The 25,742-nt window shown below is 53.0% G+C and overlaps 1 protein-coding gene across 1 annotated transcript; it reads right to left on the reverse strand.

The window, feature by feature from the left end:
* Nucleotides 1–899: 899 nt before the first annotated feature.
* Nucleotides 900–21,861, reverse strand: PDGFRB (platelet derived growth factor receptor beta). The gene is given in 23 exon segments (XM_062501949.1): nucleotides 900–1,050; nucleotides 1,551–1,789; nucleotides 2,277–2,382; nucleotides 2,490–2,589; nucleotides 2,865–2,976; nucleotides 4,391–4,513; nucleotides 5,637–5,755; nucleotides 5,988–6,154; nucleotides 6,989–7,142; nucleotides 7,503–7,613; nucleotides 7,712–7,816; nucleotides 8,215–8,347; nucleotides 8,604–8,698; nucleotides 9,340–9,551; nucleotides 9,712–9,838; nucleotides 10,369–10,484; nucleotides 10,695–10,887; nucleotides 11,469–11,643; nucleotides 11,932–12,059; nucleotides 12,334–12,603; nucleotides 13,037–13,333; nucleotides 14,341–14,417; nucleotides 21,719–21,861. Coding segments are annotated over 23 exon segments (3,453 nt in total).
* Between the last annotated feature and the right edge of the window lie 3,881 nt (nucleotides 21,862–25,742).

Consider the following 25,742-nt stretch of genomic DNA (forward strand, 5'->3'; position numbering starts at 1 on the left):
CTGGCTAGTGGATTAATATATTTGTTCCCTTTAAATCTTCAATGGAGAATAATTAGCTTAGTGTCCACACAGACAACACGAACAACAGTGACTGCCCTCATTGCTTCTACAACCAAGTCATTGTGAGGGTGTTTGGAACTCCTGGCATGTCCCTGGGGCTCCTGGTGCCATGCTGGGCACAAAAGGGTGTGACAGCCTCCAGGTGGATGCAGAGCTGTGCCCCAGAGCTGAGAATACCTGTAGTGCTTCTGGTGCTCTATCCACCATAGAAGTGCTGTCAAGAGAGGAAAATGGTAATTCCATACCTCCCAGACACTGCCTGGCCTCTTCAGGACTTGACTGTGCTTGGAGGAGAATCCAATGTACTCCTGACCTCCAGCAGCTGAAGGCTGCTGTTGCAGGTTCTCTACACCCCAGCAATGGGCTCCAGGAGGATTATCTGTCCCAGTGGCATTTCACAGAACCATGGTGTGGCTGGTCCTGAGACCATCAGAGAAGTGCTGGTGCAGAGGAGATGAAACTCCTTGCCATGGAGGAGGAAGAGGCTGAAGTATCATCTTGGCAATGCAGAAAGTAGCATCTCGTGTGGATCCAACCCACGTCTTCCACTGGAAAAGATGCTGGTCTGTGAGATGTCACCCTCCTGCAGTGGTTTGATCACTGAAGAGGATGTGGCAGTGATCTAGGGGGTTTCTGGCACTGAGCCACCTCTTTTCAAGGGGGAAGGGGATGGCAATGGGGAAAAGTCTTTAATTCCCCACCCAGCACTGGGAGACAGGAGCGAAGGAGGAATGCTGGGACACGAGGGGATGTCTTGACGTACATGGCTCTCTGTGACATCTGGGTCAGCCCCTCAGCTGGCCTCTCCATAAGGAGATGCAGAGTCAGCCCAGTTCTGACTACAGGAAACTCTCCTCCACCTCTTGGTGTCCTGTGGTTGGCTCCTGGCAGTCTGGTTGTGGGTCGGATTCCTGCTCCTCATCCTGCCGGAGGCCCAGGGGGCTGTCACAGGATATTGTAGATGATGTGTTGGCCTCATTCAGCACAGAGCTGAAGGGAGACAAGAAGGAGAGAGAAATGAGTCCCAGGTCTCCTGGTGGGAGAGGATTCCCAGAAACTGAGATATGTGCTGAGCTCCCAGCAGCCCCACTGTATCTGAGTAGCTTCTCACAGTGGAACAGACCATATCAGGTGGGTCTATTCAGCCTTCAAACACAGTACAAGGTCAGTTGGGGTCCACACAACGTGGTTCCCTGCCTGCTCTCCTCCCTGTGAGTGGGGTTTCTTGTCCTCAGCTGTGCTGGCTGATGTGCAGGGATGTGACATTGTGCCCTATCTCAGCTCATGTCCCAGCTCCTTGGGTTCATCTCCATCCCTGTGGGCTCATGCAGGTCACAGCACCTCAGATGGGGTGACACTGCCCTCCTTTTCTCTCAGTATATCCACCCCTACTCTGTGCCTCAACAGAGCATCTCCATTTTCTCTTGAGGCCCTTGTTTCAGATTTGGACAGCTGGGGGAAAGGACAACACTCGGAAGCAATGTTTTTACCTGGCCCGGCTGATGGAGGCCTCCTGAGGGAGGTCACAGCTTGCCTCAGGTTTGGGGTCAGGAAGAGGGATGATATAATCATTCTCGCCCCCGTTCTGGTGCACGGCTGTGTAGAGGATGCTGCTGCTGGGGGAGCTGGCAGCAAGGCGGGCATTGTTCAGCACAGGAATTGTGGGTCTTGTGCGGACAACAGCGGGGTGGTCACTCTTCATGAACTCTTCATCCACCTGCTGGTACCTCTGCTCTCACAGGGCAGGTTACCAAAGAAAGGGAAATGTCTTGTGAGTGGGGAGAATGGATTTGTGTTGTGTTTCCTTTTCCTGCCTGCCAGGGTTTTCCTGGAGGGGTTGGCATCTTCTAGCTGGGTTCAGCTGCCCTTACTCCAACAAAGATAGGCCATGAACCTTTCCTAACGGAGAGACCAGTGGCACAACTTCACAGCTCCAAAATACCAAACAGCTGGAGGCAGGATTTTGATCTCCTGCCAGTTCAGATTTCTGCAGTTGCTGAGTTACCAGCTGGCTGTCTAAGTGATGCAGTTGTCTTAGCAATGTTCTTGGGACTCCCAAACCACCTTTGCTGGCTGTTCCAACTAATGAAGCCTTGGTCACAGCAAAATTCTCTGGCACTGCAGCACTAAACACTGGTCTCCAAACCCTGACTGAGGGCCCTCACCAAGGCACTGACCCTCTTCTGTCCCTCCAGCACAGGGTCCTTCAGACATACCTTTCTGTAGCAATCCACCAGAAGGTTTCCCATAAGCACCACCAGCTGTGAGAAGGATGGCCTGATCTCAAACTTCTCCTCCCAGCACTTCTGCATGATGTTGTAGCTGCCAAGAGGGAAGGGAGAGCCTGAGTCAGCAGGTGGGGAAAACAGGTAGAAATGCTTCTGTAATGTGTAGAGCACATCCAGGGCAAACGTGTTGACAGCACTTACATTTCATCAGAGGCATGGGTGGGTTTGGACATCCGATAGCCACGTTTGATGGCATTGTAGAACTGCTCATTCATAGGCAGCTCAGGGTATGGAGTCCCTCCTGGGGGTAAAGGGAGAGCAGGAGTTAGGCTGCAGGATTGCCTGCCACCCTCCAGCAACATACATTTCACACCAAGGTTTTCTTATTCCTTTACCTTTCCTGTTTCATTTCACTTCCAAATGCAATGCAAGCATGGGGAAGAAGGAGACAGGGAATGAAGTGTTACTCCGATAAAGTAGGGACTTGAGGGTTAGAAATGCATTTTTATTGTTTTTGAAGGGATCCTGCTAACGTATTATCAGAACTACAGATACCATGACCTCCAGAGCACTTACCTAGAGTGAATATCTCCCAAAGAAGAATCCCAAAAGACCACACATCACTCAGGGTGGTGTAGAGGTTGTTGAAGATGCTCTCTGGAGCCATCCACTTAAGGGGCAAGAAGGTCTAAGAAAGAATCAAAAATGAGACAAGAAGAGAGTCACCCATAGCACTTGTTTCAACTGATAAGAGCCTGACACATAATTTACAAGCAAAGAAGACCCTTCTGATCTGCCTGTGAGTCCAACACATCTGTTGACATCTGCTGTCAGTCCGTTCTGGAAGGGACCAGTTGCCTCTTTCTTTGTGCAGAACAGACCCAGCAGGCAGGAAGAAAGAATGGATGTGCTGTATCCATTTCCATCACAGCCTGCCATGATGAATGCACACGTGTCACAGTGTGTGTTCTCTGTTCCCTTGCTCTTGAGGAGGCCACTGACTTTCACAACCTGACCAAAGACTCCTGAAGAAAGTCCAGGCCTATCTGACTTTGGAAACTTGAGACCAGGCTGTAGGGGGCTAAGGGATGACCAGAAAAGAGCCAAAGGATACATCCAGTTTCTTTTCTGCTCTTACTCATGCAGAGTAATGAAAAAGAAAGCCTCGCTTGACCACTTTGTAGGCAGCACTGCCTGTGCTGCTCCTGGGATTTGCTTGCACAATGAATACCAAAATAATCTCCAGGAAGGATTGCAAAGGGGCTCAGTTTCATTTCCCATTTTGGACAGGAAAACAGCTATGTCAAGGCTGGACTGAAAACCCCAAGCGCCCTGGGGGAGGGTCCCCCTGACCAAACTCTGGGTACCTGTTTGACAGCACATGGGAGAAAGCATGAGAGAAGTAGCGGGTAGATTAGATAAAGATTGGGGTTTAAGACACCTGTCTCTATTCTCAGCTCCCCTAGCCTCAGTTCCTCTGGGAATTACATGGTCTGCTTTGCAGGACTGGAGATTCACAAATGCCTCAGGGCTGGAGTGAATAGGTTGTTATCGAAATCACAGGGAAATGGTTTCTGGCAAAACTCAATTACAGCCTTATCCTCTCCTGCCTCAAAAGACTGGAGACATTTCTATGGAAAGTAGCTGTTTGCAAGAAGACACTTCTTCTTAACTTGTGGTCTAGTGGTTAGAGCAGAATCCTGTAAATCTTTTCCCAGAGTGGTCAGTGAGTCACTACAGCCATACCAAGCTGCCCAGCCTTGCCCTCCTCCTGCCTGAAGCTCAGGACCACACTCAGTGCTGGCAGGATGCAGCCCTGCTGCCATGATTGGGACGGTCTACAGGGGACAATCCTGAGTTTTGCTACTGCTCAGGCTCCTCTGTAAAGAGCCAGGAGATGTGGGCACACAATTCTGCTACTTCACAGTGTGCCAAGCAAACAAAGTGAAGGATGGCTGGCTGTTGACATCATCTCCTGGGAGTCCTGCCCTGTCACCACCTCTGGGCACGCTTATGGACAGGTGGCTCCCAGGGGGACAATATAGGGGGTGCCAGGCCCAGAGCCTGGGGAAGAAGGAGCTTGCAAGGCTCCTGGTACTCACACTGCCTTTGGAGATATAGTTGGAATCCCTCATGATGTCCCTTGCCAGGCCAAAGTCACAGATCTTCACCAGCTTCCCCTCACAGATGAGGACATTCCTGGCAGCAAGGTCACGGTGCACACACTGTAGGGGGGACACAGAGCACTGTCACTGCAAGAAGCTTTCACACAACCTGAGAACACCCCCAGCTCCAGCACTAGCCCATTCCTGGGGCTGCAGGGACAGGAGGCTCCTCATGTCATTTCAGGTGTCTCCTTCACCTCTAGGGACAATCATGGCTCAATCACTAGCAGAGCTACCACAGTTTTGCTGTTTGCCTGGATTGCTTCCCCCAAGACAGCAACAGCCAGACGGATCCAGCAGGGGGAATTGGAACAACACAGCAGAGAGTGGATTGCCAGGGCTTGGACCAAGCGAGGGCACTTGGGCAGGAAGGAGGGGCTGTTTCCATATCTGTTTGGACAATCCAACCCAGCAGGCCGAAGACATCAGAGTTACACCAAGCTGGCTTGTGTCTCCTAGCTTGCCAGCAGGTTGGATGTTTTCCATATGAACAGACATTTCTGTCTGACATTTGCTCCCTGACATTAGCTGCGGGAGCACTGAGCATGCATTTTAGGTATCAGACTGTCTGGCTGGAGGCAGAGATCCAGGAATTTTTCTCTGCACTGATGCCATTCATGCCTTCCATTAGCCCTGCCCTGTGTGATGCTTCACACAATCCAGCTATATTACTGCCTGCCCTGGGCTAAGCCAGACGTTAGGAAATCCCAGAGCTTAGTCCTCCATGGTGGCTTAATTTCCAGTGATCAAGCACTTCTGATGAGTCCTGGGGTGTGCAGAGCATGCAGTGCAATAAGGGTGTCTAGGAAGAGTAGTTGCTCTGCTGCAGAGTGCCTTGTGCTTTAGCTCTCTGTATGCTGTTTGGTCATCCCAGTAAATAGGGATGATATAATGCCACAGCTGTGCTGAACACGGATCAGGAGGAGCACAGGAGGGAATTTGAGTTCTGAAGCTCAGTGTGAGCCAGAGTTAGCTGTCACATGCAAATACAGTCACGCTGATCTCCAGGACTGTGTTTTCAAAGGGAAGTGGTCAGCAGCTCTTCAACTGCACAGCCACTTATCCTACAAGGAGTTTGGCACAGACAGAGGGACAGTGGGAGGAAGCTGACCACAGGACATGGCAGAAAACTCACTGCTGGCCACCACCACTACGGACTCCACAGACCAGCCAGCATACGTACATTTTTGGAAGCCAGGAACTCCATCCCATTGGCCACCTGGAAGCTGAAGCCCACCAAGTCCATGTAGCTGAGGAGTGGAGACTCATTTATCAGTGTCACCCGGTCTGTCCTTTCAGGAGCTGGAGGGCAAGCAGAGATGGATGTTGGTGTTACCCAGCATACTGGTGAGCCTCCCACTAGTGGAAGGGGAATGCTCTGCCTCCAGCAACAAAGAGACAGAGCTGGGAGCTCTCACTGTGAGGGAGATCTACCACTGCTGCTAGACGAGTCCCAAAAGTGACCTTTGCAAGCAAAGGCATTCAGCACCCAAAGTACAAGCACCTTTCCCTCCCGCTGTGGCCAAGCTGTTACCTGAGGGGGAGTAGCTGTCCAGCTCATAGGGGGTGCCATAGTTAGAGGACTCGATGTCAGCATACTTGACTTCACCCTTCATGTCAGACATGGGCACATAGTCCAGGGAGTCATCCTTGCTCATGTCCATGTAGCCCCCATCACTCTCAACAGACATGGAGAGGTGGCTGTGGGGAGAAGAGAAGAGGCTGTTCAGATCCAGAGGAGAGGAGGAGACACGAGAACTGGGGACAATGATTTGTGAGTCTCAAATTCCCAGACCCTCAGCCCCAGCACTAAAATATTCCACAGAGCCAGGAAAGAAGCCCTGCATCATGGATGAAGTGGAGTGCAAATGGCATAGTGCTTAGGAAGATCTCAGCTGCCCTCAGGCAGAAAGGGCAGGGGGGAGCTGTAACACTGCTCTATTTTACTACTGTTTTGGTGTGTTGGAAGGAAATGCTGCTTTCTAACTTCCCAGGGGACCATTCCTCTGCATTGCTGTGCCTGAATCCCTTGCAGCTGGCAACCAGATAAAGGACCATTTCCCTTTCCCTGTGGCATCTCTTGCGCAATTGCCCTCCTTGTAGCACTTCTCCCTTAGGCTCGGTAGCAACTCAACCTGCCCTGGAAATGCAGAGCTGAGATCTCCAGTGGTTAAGACATGCTGGAAAACCCTGTGTCTCTGTACTCATTTGCTATGGTTAAGCAAATAAAGTTAATGATACCAGGAAATATTCACAACTGGCATGGAGCAGCTGGCATGTGTGCTAGCAAACTCAGGCTCTAGGACAGAGTTTGCTAACTCCTCGCTGTCAGAAGCTGATTGAAGGTCACTGCTTGGCACATGGGCTGGTCTAACAAGGTAACAGAGGAGCCAGCTGTGTCCCAGTGCTGGGCCAGTGTTTATTTCACTGCTCTGGAGAAATGTAGGATCCTTCCTGGGAGTACCAGCCTCCCTCTTTGATAGGACTACGATGGGGCAGGCAACAGGGAGGAGGAGAGAGCTGCTTTCCTGGTACCTGTGCACATGGTCCTCCTTGGGGGTGTTCCCGTAGAGCTCTGCCTCTTGCCGTGCCTTGTCCCCGTAGGATTGCAGGAAGGTGTGCTTGTTGCGGTGCAGGTAATCCACCAGGTCCCCATAGCGGCAGTACTCGGTGATGATGTAGATGGGTCCTGGTGGGACAGAACACCTGCATCAGCCCTGCCTTGGCCACCGTGCCCGTGAATTTCATCGCCCAAGGATATTACCAGACTATAGGATATCTAGGCAGGGCCAAAGGGAAAAGGCACCTTTGTGGTTTGGAGTATTTTTTTGGCATTTGAAATTTGTGTTTGTGGAGGGAGGTGGCACGTGCCTTCCCAGTTTCAGTCAGGTTGGAAGAAAGGTGTTCAGAGTCCCACAAGGCTCTCTTAGGAGAAGGTTGAATCATTTGGAACCAGAAAACAGGAATTGTTCTACCTAAAGACAGTTGTCCTCCTAAGCACAGCCCAGGGAAGCAGAGAGAGGAGACAGGGTGCTCAGGGCTCATCTACCTCCTTTGGTGCAGGCCCCCAGCAAGTTGACAATGTTGAGGTGAGGTCCCAGGTGGCTCATGATCTTCAGCTCGGACATGAGGGCTTGCTTCTCACTACTGCGGGCTGTGGCTGTTGGGAAGAGCCAGTGTGACCAGCAGGGCAAGGAGGGAAGAGTGTGGCACTGATTGGTCTTGGGGCTTTAAGGTGGGGAAAGAGGGAGAACTCACACTTGAGCATTTTGACTGCCACTTTCATGGTGGACCGTGAATGGCTCAGGCCATGGGCTGTTGCCTCCACCACACGACCAAAGGCACCAGAGCCGAGAGTGCGTCCTGCAAAGAAACAGCCAGGAGGCAAAGTTGGCAATGTTCTAGAGGAGAAGTGAGGAGAAGAGCCTGGAAAATACAAGTTGCTTGTCTGAAACCACACCAGCCTTGCTGCAGTCATTCTGGTGGGCATGGATATGGCCATGAGCTATGTTTGGGGTTGGGGCTGGCTTCCAGAACCTCCAGCTACAAGGTGGGATAGCCAGGAATAACACGGTACTTAATGCCAAAGGGAGCAGCTGGCCTCCCACCATGGTGATGATGATCCCCCTGTTCTAGGACCACATCGTATCTCCAGGGATTTCTGTGTCTGTTCTGGGCTGGCCTCTTTTTGAGATCTCAACCCAAAACTTATTATCCCCAGACAGCCAGGAATCCATCAGTGGGACCTGCAGAGCCTTTACCTAATACCAGCTTGTCCCTGGGCACCTCCCAGGTGGAGTCATAAGGGAGCTGCATGGGATCCACATAGATGTACTCATGCCCATCAGAGCTGACTGACTCAATCACCTTCCAGCGGATTTCATAACGAGGTTTCTGAAAAAGGGAGCAGAGGGAAATATATCTGAGAGGCTGGGAGTCAGAGAGGGCGTGAGGGATATATCTGGACTTTTTTTAGGGAGCCTTTGGTCCCCACAGCCATTGTCTCATTCCCCATCAACCCCAGAGATGCCAGGGGCATGCAGGAACTGATAGAGGCCCACAGATCCTGATGCAGCTGGGACATCATCAGGCCCAGCACCTTAACCCTGGAGTACCACTGTGTCAGCCTGGGAACGCTCTCCTCTTTTACCTTCTGCCACAGCACAATCAGGATGATCAGGGAGATCACAGTGAGGACCAGCAAGGCCAGGATGACAGAAATGATGACCACCTTGAACGGCAAGGCTACAAAAATAACAGGGACAGCAGTCAGACTCCTCCACCCCTACATGGCCTGAGCACCCAGGGAAAGGAGGTGAGAGCAGTGCAGAGAGATCCCCACACACTCCACCCCCAGACACTGACCCTGAGCTGTTCTCTAGGTAGGGACATTATCCTCTTGGGCAGATTTCCCAGCACTTGCAGAGCCAGCCCCCCAGGGATAATGGGGTGATGGGTTGTTTCTGGCTTCTGCCTCAGGAGAGGTTTGGCCACAGGAGGGTGAAAAGATCTAGAGGGGCTGTTTTGCTTGGGGAAGATCTGGCAGCCCTGGGCCTGGGCTTATCATCCTTCCTCATATTTGGGATGTTCAGCACATGGATGTTCAAGTCCGTGGCACCATCTAGTGACCCATGGGCTAACAACAAGACACTGGGGACCTGCTCAGGCACGCTTGTCTTGCCTCCCTGGAGAGATGACCCTGCCAGTAGTGGGAAGAGCACACCCATGGCCGTTGGGCATAAGGGCTCCACATTCCAACTGGAACAATCTTTTCTGTTCAACCTACAGGAAGCTTCATTTGGGGCAGAAGCACCCAGATTTCCAGGCTGGAAACACAGAAATGTCTATCTCCCCACTACTAGCTCAAAACTTCTCTCAGCCCTTACCGTGTGGGACCAGAGTGATGTCCTGGGAGTTGGTGCCCAGGAAGTTCTGCACGGTACACCTGAGGAGCAGGGGCTCGTGCACCCTGTGCAGCTGCAGGGTGCTGTTGACACGGTAGAGCTGCCGCTCTGCGTGGTACGAGGCGTTGGTCTGCACACCGATCTCGGCCGACTCATTCCCCAGCAGCCGGGTGGGCTGTCCCTTGGTGCTGCACCTGGTCCAGAGAGGAGAAAGGCACCTGAGAGGCAGCAGGGACCATGCACCACCATGGGATGCCCAGGTGTTATGTGCCAGCAGAATACAATTAAATAATAGCCTGCTATTCTAATAAATAAAAGTCCAGCTGTTCTTATGGCCTCCATCCCTCCACTCACCATTTGATGTCACTGCAAGTAGACCAGCTGATCTCTGGCTGGGGCATGCCTTCAGCAGAGCATGTTACAGTCTGCTCCCCACTGCTGGCACTACTGTTCTCCTTGAGATCCACCACTTTAGCTGGCACTGAAAACAAGAGAAAGTGATGGGAATTAATCTTCTTTTCTGAGTGCAGGATGGAAGAAGAACATGATTCCTTTAGGGAATGTGAGTCTACTGTATCCCTACCATAGTCTAGGGATGATGTAGGACTCATCACATGCATTGTGTTTTATTTTTGAAAGGGAACAGCAAAAAGAGTAAGGTTTGAGGGGGTTATGGGGAAGATTTGCCCCATGCAACTTGACTGGAGACACGGTGAGCATGGGGGAATGTCCTGGACATCACAGCTGTACAATCATCTCTACATCTACTACCTTGGGCCAAGCTGATGGTGTCTGTGCTGCCTCCCTGTCCCCCTTGCTCTGAGGCCAACTGTGAGATATTGCACCCAAGTGTGTTTCTTTCTTGAATGCTCTTTCTTTAAGCAAGACCACTCTGGAGCTGAGGCCATAAGAGTAACACCTTCATTCTGAGGGTTCTGCAGCAAAGGACAGTGCCACCCCTTGAGGCTTCTCCCGCTCTCCTCAGCCATGTGTGTGCATGCCCATCCTCACCATTTATCTGCAGATGGAAGGAGAGCTCCTTCTCATCATCCTCATTGGAAGCCCGAATGGTGTAAAATCCTCCTTCTTCCTGCTTCACACGCACCAGCACCAGGGCTGTCTGGTACCTGGGGGAGACACAATCCCAGAGTGATGGCTGTGGGAAGGTACCTGGGGACTGATAATGCTTGGAGGCAACCAGCTCCCACCCACCTGAGGGGTGCTCAAAATCCACTCATAGAAAGCTAATCAATCACCAACTGTGTCCAGCCAGCAATTTGGAGATTCCTTTCTGAATTACCCCCTCTCCACCCTGGTGAGGAATGATGGGCACGTACCTGGTTTCTGACAGATTCCTGCTGGTGATGGTGAACTCGCTGCTGCTCTCCATGGTCAATGTCTTGTTGTTCTTCAGCCACACAATGCTGGGTTGGGGATAAGCCTCCACTTCCACCTGGATAGTGTGACTCTTGTGGACCTCAGCATACACTGTGCTGGGCAGGTGGGTGTCAAAGTGCACAAAGCCACGCTCTGAGGCAAGAGGAAGAGGGGGGTCAGAGAGGGGAAGAACCTCCTCCCTGGCCCTTTGGATAAACATGGATCTGGAACAAAACTCTCTGAACAGCCAGAAGTGGTAGGGCAGATCCAGATCCATCCCTCAAGACGTCAGACTTGTGTCTGAGGGGAATGTGGATCCAGAGCCACATTGGAGCAGAGGAGCTCACAGGGTGGAAGCATGTGGCTGTTATCTTGTGGAGATAATGGAGATGGGGCAGTTTCCCTCAAATTACATGAAAGAAGGTCAGATGCAGATGGAAGACAACATGTCTTCACATCACTTGGCACTGCACAGTGCAGAGGAGCTCTTACCAATACCCTCAAGGGTCTTAAAGGGTCAAAAAAACCATGAAGGGAATTTTGGGATGTGTTGAAGCCAAGCAGTGGGCAGGGGTGACATGGGGTGAGGTTTGGCTTGTTGTCATGGTTACTTAGAGCAGAAGTGAGGAGGGAAGAAAGCTGGAGGCTGTGAGAGAGGAGAGGGGGTCACTCTGGGACATCCTGCCTGGATGCCCACATGGTTTGCTGGCTTTGGGTGTTGGGCCGCAACGCACCGATCACTTGGACAGTGATGTCTTTCCGGTCTGTTTTCTCATGGTAGCCCTCAGAGACATTGCAGACATAAGTCCCACTGTCCTCCAGCTCTGCATTCTGAATGATGAGGATGGAGCGGATCTCATGAGTGGATCCAGGCAGGAAGTCAGTCACTGGCTCCACAGCCTTCCCTGCCTGCAAAATGGGGACAGGAGATACGGTCTGAGGAGCCAAAAACATGTTCTGCCATTGGGCTTACAGTGAGGAGGGAGCAAGTGGTAGAGGATCCCAGTCTGGCTACCACAGGACAGGGAACAGGCACCAATCACAGACCCCTGAGACAGACAGTCTTAATTCAATCATATCCCCATCAGAAGCAGCATCCCATAACTTTTGCCATGGGATACTGATGAGTGATTGCCATGGCATATCTGGGCGAAAGCTGGAGCTGCTGCCCAGAGCCTGTGGGTGTGGAGCACTCACTTGCTTGCGGGGATAATCCCAGTTGAAGTTGACCAGCTCGTTGCCACTCACGGTGCACATCACGGTGACATTTTCTCCCTGGCGCACTATGGTCTGCACTGCACTGATGGAGACGTTCACAGATGACACTGTGGGAAAGGTGGAAGAACGGAATGAATTATGAAGGGATGAGTGGGCACCCAGTCCATTTACCCTTGGATGACTGGTCCACTGGAAACCATCTTCCCTGAGAGTTGTAGCTGACTTGTAGGCAAAACCCATTCTCTACTGGAGACAGGACTAAATCTAGCCTCCAGACTGATCATCACTGAGGAGACGGGGAGAACTTTGGTGTCTCCTGCCAGCGGCCTGAAGAAACATCCACAGCAGGTGCACAGATGTGCTAAGGCAATGTCAGCTCACCCTGGATCCTGTAGACGTAGAAAGTGTCTGAATCCACTTCCTGGTCATCCACAAATGTCCGGCAGAAGTAGGTCTTATCCTCAAAGAAGCCTTTAAATCCCTGTTGTGGATCATATGTAGCTGGGATGGGGTTCTCCACCTTCTTCTCATAGAGGGTGACCTGCATCTGTGGGTTGGTCACACGGCATGGGATGACAGCCTCTGTGTAGCCCGTGATGAAGATGAAGACCTCTTCAGAGGTGACCGTAGGGAGGAAAACCAGGGAGGGATCTGTGGGAGAGAGGGAACATTGATTAGAGAAAGCTGCTTGGAAACTTAACCAGGGCTGCTTTGTGCTCCGCCAGGAATACTCCACCACAGGGCCCTGGCTCCATGCTGGTGGGATGCTTCTTGCCATACTTCCCTTGGGAAAGTAGAGCTGCATGTCATGTGCTTGTCAAATGTCTCCTGGGAGGGTGACAGAGACCCAGCACCACCAAGCACCACTGCTCCCCTACCATTTGTCGCAGCACACCACACTCTCCATGAGCTGGTACACCAGAGACATGCCACAGCCAGAGACCTACCATGAGGGCTCTCCTGCTATTGGAGAAGGGATTTGGGGAGGCCAGGTGCTTGGAGACAGAAAAGTAAGTCAAAGCCCTCTTTTTCCTGGTTGCTAAACCCCATGGAAACCTACAGGCAATGACATGCTGTCCCCTACCTGGAACGTAGATGTACAGGGCTCTCCTCTCTGCTGGCTCTGGAGCCTGCTCAGGACTGTAGGTGCACGTGTACTCCCCGGTGTGATGGCCTGTCACATTCCTGAGGGTGAGATTGCTGACAAAGACACCATCCCTGTGCTCCAGCGAGGCACTGAGGGGTTGCCCCTCCCGTTCCCAGACCAGCTCTCTGTCCCCATAGCACAGGAGGGAGAAGGTGCTGTGGAGGTTGAGGACAAGCTCAGTGTCTCTGGGTTCGATGTGCAGCCTGCTGTCCCCAAACATTACCTCCAGCAGACCTGAGAGAGGAGTGACATGAGACCAAATTGAATTCCTCTGAAATCCACAGAAAAGCACACCTCACGGCAATCTGTTTGATTTGTAGTGTCAGCCTTTACACTGAAAAATATCCTCCCTGGGTTTGCCTTCCCAAGTGTAATCACCACTGACAAAACCATGGTCTCCTCAAAAATACCCTGCCAGTCCAGATCATGGTGGGTCACCCTTCATTCCCTGTACCTCCTGCAACCCTTACTGGACAACAAATCAGACATCACAGGATTTAGCAGTGCTCAATGCAGCCCATGTTGTCTGTGGCAATATTGGGTGGAGAACCCTCAAGGAGGATAGGAGGCAATACCCTGCTCTTCTGGTGGGCTGTCCACATGGACAGCATCAGACAGGACACAGTCGAGGCTGAAACAACGTCAGTTTACAAAAAAGTGAAAAAAGAATGAAAGGAAAACCTTGCAGGAAATCCTTTGGAAGCAATAGAGCAGGCAAGGTCTTCCTGAATGGCTCCCCGTGTCTCTCCCAGCTTCCTTGCTTCACCATTTCCCCAGATGTCCCAATGGGGCTGTGACATGCTCCTCTCCGGTGACCCCACAGGTGGACAGGACAGCTTGGGACAGATCCAGGGACTTTCAGCAATGCAAGTGAACAGCCCAGGTGCAGCTGGGAGCCCTGGTGCCTTGCTGTGGGGGGCTGTTTGATGTATGGGATCTGACCAAATCCCTCCTGCTGTGGGGTGACTGCTAAGGAAAGTCTGAGCACATCTGGCACTGCTGCCTATGGAAAGGTCTCCTTCTCCCACCGTGCTGCGCACCACCATGAAGTAGGTGGGGACTTCACATCCACCCTGCCACAGTACTGAGTCAGTCCATGGGTGTGAGGCATCAGCAGGGTTAGATGTGACTGGAGCATGCTGTGCACCCCAGCACTTCCCCATGGAACTGCCCCTTTCCTCCCCCTCACCCCGAGGGGAGACCCCAGGGATCACACATCCCTGCCCAGCCACAGCACTCACCAGTGAGGATGAGGAGCCAGAGACACATCTTGAGAGTGGGGCACAGCATGCTGGGCTCTGGGCTTGGTGTCCGAGTCCTGCCAAGTGCAAAGTGATATGAGCACAGCCCTCGGCAGAGGAGGGTTCCCTCGGCCGTCCTCCAAGCCCTGGCCTCACTTCTCCACCTCAGAAAATTTCCACCTCTCCAGTTTTCAGCCTTTCCCTCCTGGGGGAGTGGTGCTTCCCCCTCATGCTGGATTTGCAGTTTCTAAGGCTTCTCCCACTGGTAAACAGGGATTTTGCTGGAGGCTCCAGCAGTTGTGTCAACTTTTGCTCATCTCAGCTGGAAATGCCTCTCCTCCCTTGGCAAAGCCCTGCCTTCCTCCCTCCCTCCCTCTGCTTTACCACTTGCCTTTTTTCCTTAGTTTTTCTTCCCTCAGACACAGTGAGATAAAATTTGCTAGAAAACAGATGCCCCTCCAACTCTCCCACACTGTTTGCTGCTTCCAATGAAATAAAAGAAGCCTTGTCATGGCACTTGGTTGCTGGCTGGGGTTAAACCACAACAAGCCAGAAGAAACTCCACCAAAAAATTAGATTTTGTATTTAACTTTCAAATACATAAATTTAAGAGAATATCTAAGAGGTTTTTTTAGTTTAAAATCCTTCTAATCAACGTTTCTCAATAAATCTTTCCCACAGAGCTTTTTAAGCCCTCCCTGGTGCAAGCCAGGAGCCAAAGGAGACAGGGCCAGAGATCCTGAGAGCAGGGATCTGTCTCCTGTGTATTGGGGTGACAGGTACTCCTCCCCGTGGTGCCTTGTAGGGGTGGGAACGAATATTTCTGAAAAGCAAAATGAACACACCGATAAGAGGAAGAGTAAGGGAAAAGGCTTTCTCTGTGCCTGGGCAAAGCCTGGGGAAAATGAGTTCACTGGGGAACTCAGGGATGCTCCTGCATGGAGCTGAACCTCACAGCTCAGCCACACTGCAACCCGGGGCTGAGCTCCTGCCCCGCCACTGGGCCACCTCCCAAGGCAGGAGGAGCCCCCTGTGATGCTGGCAGTGCTCTGGGGAGCTCCTGCCAGGCTCAGGGAGGGCTAGTGGCAATCTGGGCTTGCTGACCCAGCCCCAAGTCCCATCTCTTACTGAGCTCTCCGCTGCCTCTTGGCCCTGGAGCGGCCTCCCGGTCTGCTTGATGTTAAGGAGGAAATGGTTTTTAAATGACGTGCGCTTGTCAGATGTTTTTATTATTCTCTTGCTTTGGCTCAACACAAGTCTGATCTACCACAAATCCTTCCAGGTCTCCAGCTTATTCAGCAGCGTCCGACTCCCTCCTCCCGGGAAAAAAAACCTCTGTAACTCTTTCTCTTTCTTCGTTTGCCAGAGGGGATAAGAGCACATAGGGCAAGAGATGGGAGTGGGTAGGATGAAAGGACCGAGGTGAAACTCAGGCTGTAAATGAATGTGACCTCCCTGCACCCACCCTCGAAGCACCAAGCTGCAGGAGAGAGAAGGATGGACAATCTAATCTCTGTCCCCCGAGGCACTGCCGTGAGAACAATTACCTTCGTTTCCCCATTCTCCTTTACAGAGGTGTGTGATTCATCCATTATTCAATGTTCAAGGTTGTAAGGACAACTGGGTTCCTCTCCTTTCACCCCTCCCTGCCTGCATGCACAAGCCGGATTGTATTCATCACCCCAGCCCCCAGATACCTGCCTGTAAGGGGCTGAGATCCTCCCGAACTCATGCCTAGTTTTTATATGCCTGTCCAGCTCCATGGCTGTCACTGTCCTGCTGCAGGCGAGATCCCGGCTTCCTGTCCCCACACAGACAGCTCCCTGATCTCTGCAGGATCACTGATGGGCAAACCCCTACCGTGCACTGGGCTAGCAGGGGTGTAGCTCCAGCGAGCAGGGAGAGCCCCACAGCCTCCTCCTGCCGCCTCCGCCGTGTTCATAGCTGGTTTCAATAAAGCTGCTGGTTTTGCAGAAAGGCATTTCTCTTGGAGATGCTTCCCAAGCAGAGTGGGAGGGTGGCAACGTCTCGCAAAGACTGGTGACCTCTCCCTTGTTTGTCTGCTCCGGCCGGGGCGAGAGGCATGCTCAGAGGCGCTGGCTGAGCTCTGCCCGTCCTGCGGGATGCAGAGGGACGAGCCTTGCCCTCCCTGCCACGGGGACGCGTGTGCTCGCACATGTGGGTGCGCACAGGCATTTCACAAGGAATGCTAAAGCACCCAGCTCACTGCCAGCTTGAGAGCACTTGTTTCTCTCCTCAATCCCAGTTTTTGTTCTTAGCAGGAACTGTGAGTGCCACTGAGAGTGCCAGACGAGGAGGAGCAATCCCACTCAGTGATACAAAAGCAGGCACCCAGACGTTATCCCACCAGGGACCCAAACACCTACAAATACCAGGCACCTACACGATGCTCAGCTGCCTTGGGTGATCTTCTCTCACCCTTATGGGTTAGCAGGGTGACACAGAACCCTCAGACTCCTACAAGTCCTTCCCACAAGCCAGGACCTGAGTATTTTCAAGCCATGGGATCCTTTGCCTTCACCCATCCAGGCACAATCATGGAGGCCAGGGAGCTCCTACAGCAATGCCATGTCCAGCACCCTTCATTCAGCCTTGCAGCTCCATGGCAGCCTCCCACTTTGCAGATGCTGTCCCAGCTCTCCATACCCATTTTACACCCCTCACCATCCTTTTCTGCCCACCAGCACCAGTACAGACCTTCCCTCTGCCCTTCTCCAGCTCTTCGATGTGAAGGCAAACCAGTCCTAGCCAGGCAGGGAAAGGAGCTTTTCTCTTGAGCCACACTGTTTATTATTCTAAAGGAGGAATTTGGCTGGGAGAGGAGACAGGAGGTCGACTGGCTCGCAGGGCAGCCGTGCTGGCTGGGTGACACAGCCCCACACCACATTCAGCCCCACATGCCTGTGGGGTGGCTGTGCTCCCCAGGGACTCAGGTCCCAGGGGCACTCTGGGGCTTGGCCAAGTGCCGTGGGGAGGCTGGTCCCTGACAGCTGGCACGTCCCTTCTCACCCCCACACTACACCCAGCGAGGTCAGAGCCAGGCACTGCTGGACTGAGAGTGTCCGGGAGGGTTTGGAGTCCAAACAAGACACAGATACAGGCAAATGTCCCTGACTGGTGACACAGACACTGCCTGTCTTATCTCCCCTCTGTAATCACACCAGCCTGGCAGAGTGGAGTTTGCAGCAGAGATGAGGAGAGCTGAGCCAGTCCTGGGGCTGCTGGCTTTCCCAGCTGGCAAAGAAAATTGTCTGAGGGCTGGCTGAGGTCAGGCACTGCTGGAATCCTGTTTGAGCATCTCTACCTTGGGCTCTTGCTGGGGGTTTCTCGGGGATGGAATCAAAGGGGTCACCCCAACATTGCAGAGCAGCGGCAGCACTGAGCACAGGGCTCTGGTGGCCTGTGATCCCACAGACATGACACAGGGCCAGAGCAGAGGTCAAACAGAACGGCCAGGGCCATGGCTGTGCCAGGACCGGGATTCAAGTCTCATGATTCCCCATCTCATGACTACACAGCTTTTCCAGAGCAGCCCACTCCCGTTTCTCCTGCATCCCAAGTCTGATGACAGCTGAGCTTTCTCCTCCGCCTCCTCTCCCACTCCCTCACTGGAGTGGCCGGGGGCTGATGCCTCTTCAGCTGATGAACTTGGACAGGAATTTCTGCAGCAGGAGCAGGGCTACACCCAGGAGTTTGGATACAAGCAGGAGCTGTATCCAGCCTCTGCTGGGGGTGGTACCACCTTAATTTAGGGAGCCACCTCTACTACTCCTTGAACTCCTCAGAGTGCCTTGCTAAGCAGCTCAAGCATCACCAAACCTTATTGATTCATTAATGTTCCCCCACTCCAGACGTCTCTCTTCCTTAAGAATGCTAGTAAGCCTAAGATGCCTTTGCTAATGCCAAAAATATGCTGTGTGGGTTCAGTCTTCACTATTCTTGGGTAACAAGGCAAGAATTTCCTCTGACTTTGCTCTGAGTCCCCTTCCCTCTGCACTTGCTCCCTGCATGTCTCCCAGCATCCTGGCAGAACACACATGGCAGCCACTGCTGGCACAGACACTGCATGGCACTGCCCATCCCCAAGCATGCATCATGTTGGACAGGGCCATTTCCAGCCCTGTAAATATCATAAACCGTGGGAGAGAATGGGTTAGGAACACCTAGGACGTCCTCCCAGTCTGCCTAGACTGTGTTTCTACCTATACCATGGCTCTCCACAACCAGTGCCCTGTGCAGAACCAGTATCTGGAGGGGGAGGGGGGGGGGGTCCCACAAGCATCCCCAGAGCTATGGGAGCTGAGAACCAGCCTGCAGAGCTGGTGCACAGGGAAGGGGATGGCTCAGCATGCTGGGGAGTGTAATAGCAGCTACAGCTGCCCTGACAGCCACCTCAGCAGGAGCTCTGGTCCCCACAGACCGTTAATCGCCAGTAAGGTGACTGGTGTCAGTCTGTTTGCTGGAAATCAAGGTGCACAGCCCCCTCTCAGCAAATTCTATTTTGCATTTCCAGGGGCAATTCCTGCATCCATTGCCCACGGTGTTCTTCTCTCTGGTCATGCTCTCCTTGCCCTCATCACTGCTCCTGTGGTGTTGGACAGAGGTGCTGAATGCTGCCCCTGCCCATGAGGGCATCTTGTCTGACCAGGAAGGAGCTTTCACACAACTGCCAATCCTTTTCCTTCCTCTGGATTTCTATTTCTAGCCCCTTTTCTAGCAGGGCTGTGCTTCCAGGCGCTCCCACAATGCTTGATGGCCCCGCCACCCTGCCAAACAGGCAAGGGACATCTGGTGCAAATTAGCGGGAAGTCAAATATACTTTATTTCTTCTTTGTCTAAGCGCATCTGAGTCATTAAGTGAGATCATGGGTGCCCATATGCAACAAAAAATTCCCTGTATGGATCCCATGATCAATACTGCTCACAGCCAAGGAGCAAAGGCATTCCTGCAAGGGGAGGGGGACACCATCCCCCGCTTTTGAAGGCAAAAGGCTCCCTGAGCAAAGGCTGATGACCCCTGAAACCCAAACCTTGCTTGTCCAGCAGTGAAACTCCTTGGCTTGTCCTGTTTTCCTCTGCCACCCTCCCTCTGGCCTCTGCAACTGCTTCTTTCCCACCCTTTAATCTAAATAAAACTGAGTGGTTGTGGGGTTTTTTTGGTTTGTTTTTTTTTTTTTTCCCTTGGCTGGAATTGTCCGGAGTTGCAACATCTCTCCTCTGGGGTCCCTTGGCTCCCATGACACTGTGTTTACTCACAGGCCAGATTATTATCACAGAGCCCTTTTTCTTTTTTCCCAGCAAAAGGCTTGAATTAGGCAGGGCACACGCATGGGGATCTTGTCATCCCAAGGCCCATAAACGGCTGCTGATAAAACACAGAGGTAGGAAATCTGAAACCAGACCGAGGAGCAGAAGGGCTGGGCAGTCCCTGTGTCCAGCAGACCATCCCTGCCCCGAGATGAACACCTGGGGGCAAAACCCTCCTCACTTGGCCACTTGCCAATGCCAAGGGGGCCCCAAAGCTTTACCCAGGCACTGTGAGACCAGGGGATGCTAAGAGCCTGGGTACCTGTTGGCAATGTGCTGGATCTGGGGGTGTTTCGGTCTGGGAGAGGTGAAGTTTTGCAAGCACAGGCAGTGTCATTAATGCCAAAACCCTCTGAGTGGTTTTGTGAGAGCTCCTTGGCTGTGAAGATGTGACTAAAACCACAGCCTTGGTATGGACTGAGGTCTCTAGGAGATGGGAAAAGCATGGGCACATGGCACCTCTGGGGATGCGCTGAGGGATGAGCCCAGGGACACTGCACCCACAGGAAGGGATGGCTCTCCTGCTGACCTCTGCATCAGGGAGCAGATCTGACATGACCAAAGCCCTTGACCAGGACCCCAGATTCCAGTCCCCAGCCTCAGTGGCACTTGGAGAATGGGTTGTGAGGTCATGAGGGTCCTGCAGTAGATGTCAGCACACCAGATGGCACAACCAACCTCCTACAGGCTTTGACAGGATCCAACAGAAAGCTGAAAATGAGGACTGTGGCCCTGAAGCAGAAGAGAGAGACTGCCAGGGGAGATGACAAGTCCACACTGAACCCCAGCAGTATGATTCAGCTGCCCTGGGGTCAGCCACGTGAGGAATGGAGTGGGGAGGCGAGCCCCACGCATCCCTGTCTGACCATGGCCATCCTCCCTCTCTGAGCAAGGGCAGACCACAATGTCCACACACAGAATCCAGCAAATCTCCAGCCCTGGGCTCTCCACAACATGTCGCTCTGAGGAGGCAGCACAGAGGGACGTGAGACCAGGGCGAGCCCTGCACTCTCACCCATATCCCCTCCTCTTTCCCCCTCTGTTTTAAGCCCATGGGAGACAGAGGAAACGAGTGACCCATTCAGTGCAAGTTCAGGATAAAAAGAAACATCTGTTTGGAGAGGTGCCAGTGTTATAAATAATCCCCCAGCCCCGAGTGATGGTATTCATGGCTCTTTCAGCTGCGCATGCTCTCCTGCTTCCGCTTTCGGAGGAAAGGCCAGACCCCGTGGGCTGCTCCCCGGAGCCTGAGAGCTTGGCCTGGACTGTGGGAAAACCCTGGGTGAGGACCAGGGCTCACCTGGGCCTGGGGAAGGAGGGAGGGGGTGTTGGGAGGAACGGCTGCCACGTGCCGGGCAATGCCCTGCTGTCCCTTGCTGCATCTCCTGCTTCCCACACTGGTCAAATCCTGCCCACCCTGACCTCCTTGGGGCAGACAATGTGTGCCAGGGCCATGGAGGTGCTGGGACTGGCTCATGGTGATGCTGGGACTGGTCTGGGGTGGTGCTGGAGGTTGGCCAGCATTTTGGAGCACAGCCCTAAGTCTGGTATTGTCCATGTCTGGGGATGCTCTCACCGGGTGTGGGGAGCAGCCCTGGGCAGACTTAGGGCTCAACCCTTGCAGTGAAATGACCCCCTCAGCGAGATACAAATGTGCCCCTTGGGAGCATTTCAGCTCTTTCCAGTGCTCTTTTCCAATAGGATTCTCTAAAATATCCAACAAGCCCAGCCAGGGCCGTTCATCACTGTCCCTTAATTTCTCCATTACTCCTGACAGCACTGACATTTTTGGGAGAACATACCACGCTGTTTCACAAGTATGTGAGCAACGTCAATTATGAACATGGCTGCAGGGACCCAAACCAGGATCCACACATCTCCCTGCATCCCACTGGCCCCTCCAACTTGGTAGCAAAGTCTTGGGACTGGCTGAGTGACTCAGAGCTCTCCTATCCCTCCACCCCCAAACTGGAATATTTAGGGGTCCCAGCTCCTGAGCATGTCAGACTGGCTGGGGCTTGCCTGTCTTGAGCAGAGTCCATCTGCTTACCTGCTGCTTCTCCTCACCAGATCAGAGAATGAGGGAAGCAGGGGACACAGAACCAAGATCAGGGACTATCCTGGCTTCTCATCCCTTGTCCTGGCATCCGCAGGGCATTCCTCACTCTTGTTCCATGGCTGCCAGAAAGCCATGTCTGCCTTCACATGGTGATCCAAGGGAAGCTCTCTGCTGATGTCTGCACAGGGAGGAGAACAGTCCCCAGCAAGTCAGCCCTTCCATCACCTGCTCACAGCCACTGAGCCAGGGTGACTGCTCTGGTGGGGCCAGGGCTGGAGCCAAAGGTCTGGCTCTAATTAACCACTAATAAGCTGCGAGGGGAGGGCAACAGAGGCAGGATGAGAAAAAGAACCATCCTAAATCCCCAGTAGGATGCAGGGGCTTTGCAAAGCCCCAGGAGCAGACAGAGTGTTGTGGTCTTACCAGTCCAACATTTCAGCAAAGGCTGAGCAACCTGATCCTCTTGTGAGCATTTCCCTGAGATCTGCAGAGGAGGAGATAATCCCTGTGGATGCATCAACTCCTCTCAGCTGCCTCTGAGGGACCCAAACTTAATTGCTTTGTTCTAGGGCTTTAGGCTCTCGTGGCTGGGATTAGGCACTCACCATCTCTGTGGTCAGGGCACCCTTTGCCTCTGCAGGAACTGGAGAGAAGCCTGGCACTATGGCCAGGGTAGGAAAGGATGGAGCCAGCCAGTGCTGGGTGCAAACGGCAGAGGCTGCTTTCAGAGGGGCTTTTTGTTTGGCCCTGTTACTTCTGGATTTCTGAGATGGAGCAAAATGCATCTTCTGGTGCAGCTCTTGATGCTGTGAGCTGATTCTGTCCCCTCCTTCAAAGGTTCATGTGTGGGGCAGGAAGACCAGGATGGTGGCACTTGGCATCAGGACTGTAGAGATGGATAATCTCCTCCAGCATGCTTTGCCCAGGCAACATAAGCCATTCTTGCCCACCTGCATGCAGGGCTCTTTATAACTTCCCCTCTCAGTCACAAATGAGAAATCAGCTCCCCTCTGCACCCATGCTCTGCAAACAGCCCCTACCCCCAAAACCTGACAGAACCTCCAGAGGAGAAGCTGAGGCAGGACTTGGCACTCAGGAGCTGCTCCCTCCCACTGAGTGCAGCTTTTAAATGGGCACTGAGTCCTGTTCCTGAATCAGACCATATTCTCCCAAACAGCTCCCAGGCTGGAGAAGGAAACTTGGCAGCTGCCTGTGGGGAGAGAGGAGGGGACCCCTCTCGTGGTGCCTGCAGCACCCGGCCCTGAGGAAAGCAGCGTTTCTGTTCTGCCACCATTGCTTGGCAAAGGCTGAAACCAAGGTGACTTCCAGTTTGGAAGAGGAGAATGAGCTTGCAGAGCGCAGGGCTTGAAATGGTGTATTTTCTGCTGGCACTGGTTCAGACAAACCCACAAGCAAACATATTTTTTTGTATAAATAAGACAGTGTGTCTCGCCAGTTAAAGCAATTCAAACATGAATGTAGCAATTTAATTGGTGCCAATTGCTGGGTCTTGGTAGCATTAAGATTTCAGTCACAGACGCTTTCACATGGGAGCTGGGCCGGAAGAGGGAAGGCAGAGGGGCTGGCAGCATGGAGCTGAGGAGCAGGATTGCCCATCTCCTGCTGCTTCAGGAGCATCACCCCTGTGCTGCCCACGGGGACCTGCCAATCAGTCCACTTCCACAGCAGGGAGAAGTGCTCCATCTGTTTCCTGGTGGATTTCCAGGGTTTAGCAATCAGTGCAGTGCCCTGATACATCCCTGCATTCTCAAATCTTTCCCAGCTCCAGCTCCTGCACCCCACAGATTCCCACCAGCTCCATCACACACTGGCTCTTACTGAGTCTAAGGAAGAGTGTAGGATGGGTGTTAGTGAATTCCTGGATGGATAAGCAGATGCCCCTGCAGGCATGGCCTGGAGAGGATGAGTCCATCCATGGGTGCAGGACAAACACCACACACTGCACCACCCTGGCTCTCTTGGCACCAGCCTTTCTGTGGGATTTTTGTGAGCTCCCTGCATAGGCTCCACACACCATGGTCCTCTGGTTGGTGGTTGCCAGGGAAGGTTAAACAAACAGACCAGGGTGTGCAACAGCCTGGTGTGCTCGCAGGGATACTGGAAAAGGAGGGTGAGAGGGGCCGTGTACATCAGTGTACAGCTCCTGTTACCAGACTGGGGGACACTGGACCCATGGGGTCCCCTTGCTCAGCACCCGACCCATCCCAGCACCCCTCTGTGCATCCCCAGTCACAACTGGGTCTGCTCTGTGCTCCCCATGGTGCTGGAACATGCTGCCCTTCCTGGAGGTGTCTCAGTGGCAGCAGAACAGGACAGAGGTGAGCTTAGCTTGGGAACCCTAATTAGGCAATGGGGGAGAGGAGGAGGGGGAACAACCACCCCTAAAACAAGCCTCATTATGTCTGATTTGCCTGGCGGAGCGGAAGGAGCCTCCTGGAGCTGCTCCAGCCCCTCAGGAAACAATACCCAGTCTATACCCTCCCCCTGCAGCTCCTCTCCAGGGGATTTCTTTCCCTTGGTTAAAGTACAAACAAACAAACTCCACGAAGTGTTCAGCTCCAATCCTCCCTTGCAGGGATAGGATACATCCAGCCAACCCCAAGTCCCAGCTCCTTCCAGCTCTGGGTCAAAGGCAGCCCCAGTTGCCAGGGACGGCGGCTGTGCTCCCACGGGACTCAGCCACTACACAGCCCCTCTGCTCCCTGCCCTTTGCCACTCCATCCCAGGAAGATGCTTTGCTGGAGCCTGACACTCTGGACAGCATTGTAATCCCATCCCATTTCCCATCAAACACTGAGGTCAAAGGAACCCTGATGACCAGGCAGAGAAGTCCCTGCCTGGAGGCTCTGGCAGCAGCTGGACATTTGGCCAAAGCCACATCCAGCCAACGTGGTCTCTTTTTGCATGTCTCCTGCAGACAGGCTCAGTGCTCTCCTCTCCCTGAGACTGCTGCTCTGAATGCCTTGGAAATCCTGTCACAGACCAAAAAATTAGGCTGAAAGAGATCATGGTATCATTGTCCTGTTGCTTGCCCATGTCTTCCCTGATATGTGCTTTGAGACTTGTGAGGCTGAAGGAACTCAGTCTTCTGTCTTTAAGCCCACAGATGTTTCCCCGAAAAGCTCTTTTCTCCCTGTGGTGACCTTTTCTGTGCATGAAGACTGCGTGTCACCTTCCCACAACACCCAGTGACCAACAAGCCACATCAACCCCTCTCCCAGTTCTTGGCAGCTTCTTCTGGACTTCTCATCATCCTCACTGCCGTCCCTGAGCCTCTCCACACCAAGTCTATCCCTGCTGAAGCACCTGGTGTCGCTTGCTGGGGAGGACCCATTCCCTCCACCCTGCTTCTGAGCTGCCTCAGCCATGCATCTTTCAGCACATCCCTCAGGAAGAGTTTTCATTTCCTGGCACCATGCTGCAATCTGATTTGTGTCCACTATAGCCACTGAGAACTGATTGGTTCTGAACTCTGCTGGAGCTCTTGGGATCCTCCCACACACCCATGCACACCGGCTGCCCACCTGGCTTGGTGCCATCCCAGGGTGTAGGATGTGTGCTCAGCCACCTCCCAGGTGGTTCATGTAGGGATTGCAGAGGACCAAGCCCAGACCAGAACCCTGCAGCACACAACAAGATATGCCCAGGACTGTGGACAATGGCTAACTTCTCCCTGACTGCAGTACTGTAGCTGGCCATGCTTCTGTTCACACTGACCATGGGCAGGCACCCCATACTCCCAGTCCTGTGCAGGGATGCAGGAGGTGATCCAGGGACAGGGAATTGAGTGGCTGTTGTGTCCTTGCCTGCCCCTTTTGTGAGGACCCTCCATTCTCTTGAGCTGGAGGGACAGATGGCTTTAGGCAGAGAGAAAAGCCCTGTGCATGCTGCAATTGGGTTGCTGTGGCTTGGTGCTTATCCAAAACACCCATCCCTCCTGATGCTTTGACTGATTTAGGGGTGTTTCCTGGGCTCAGGGACATTGCCCACGGTT

This window comes from Cinclus cinclus, chromosome 14 (assembly GCF_963662255.1).
Source record: "Cinclus cinclus chromosome 14, bCinCin1.1, whole genome shotgun sequence".
Lineage (NCBI taxonomy): Eukaryota > Metazoa > Chordata > Aves > Passeriformes > Cinclidae > Cinclus > Cinclus cinclus.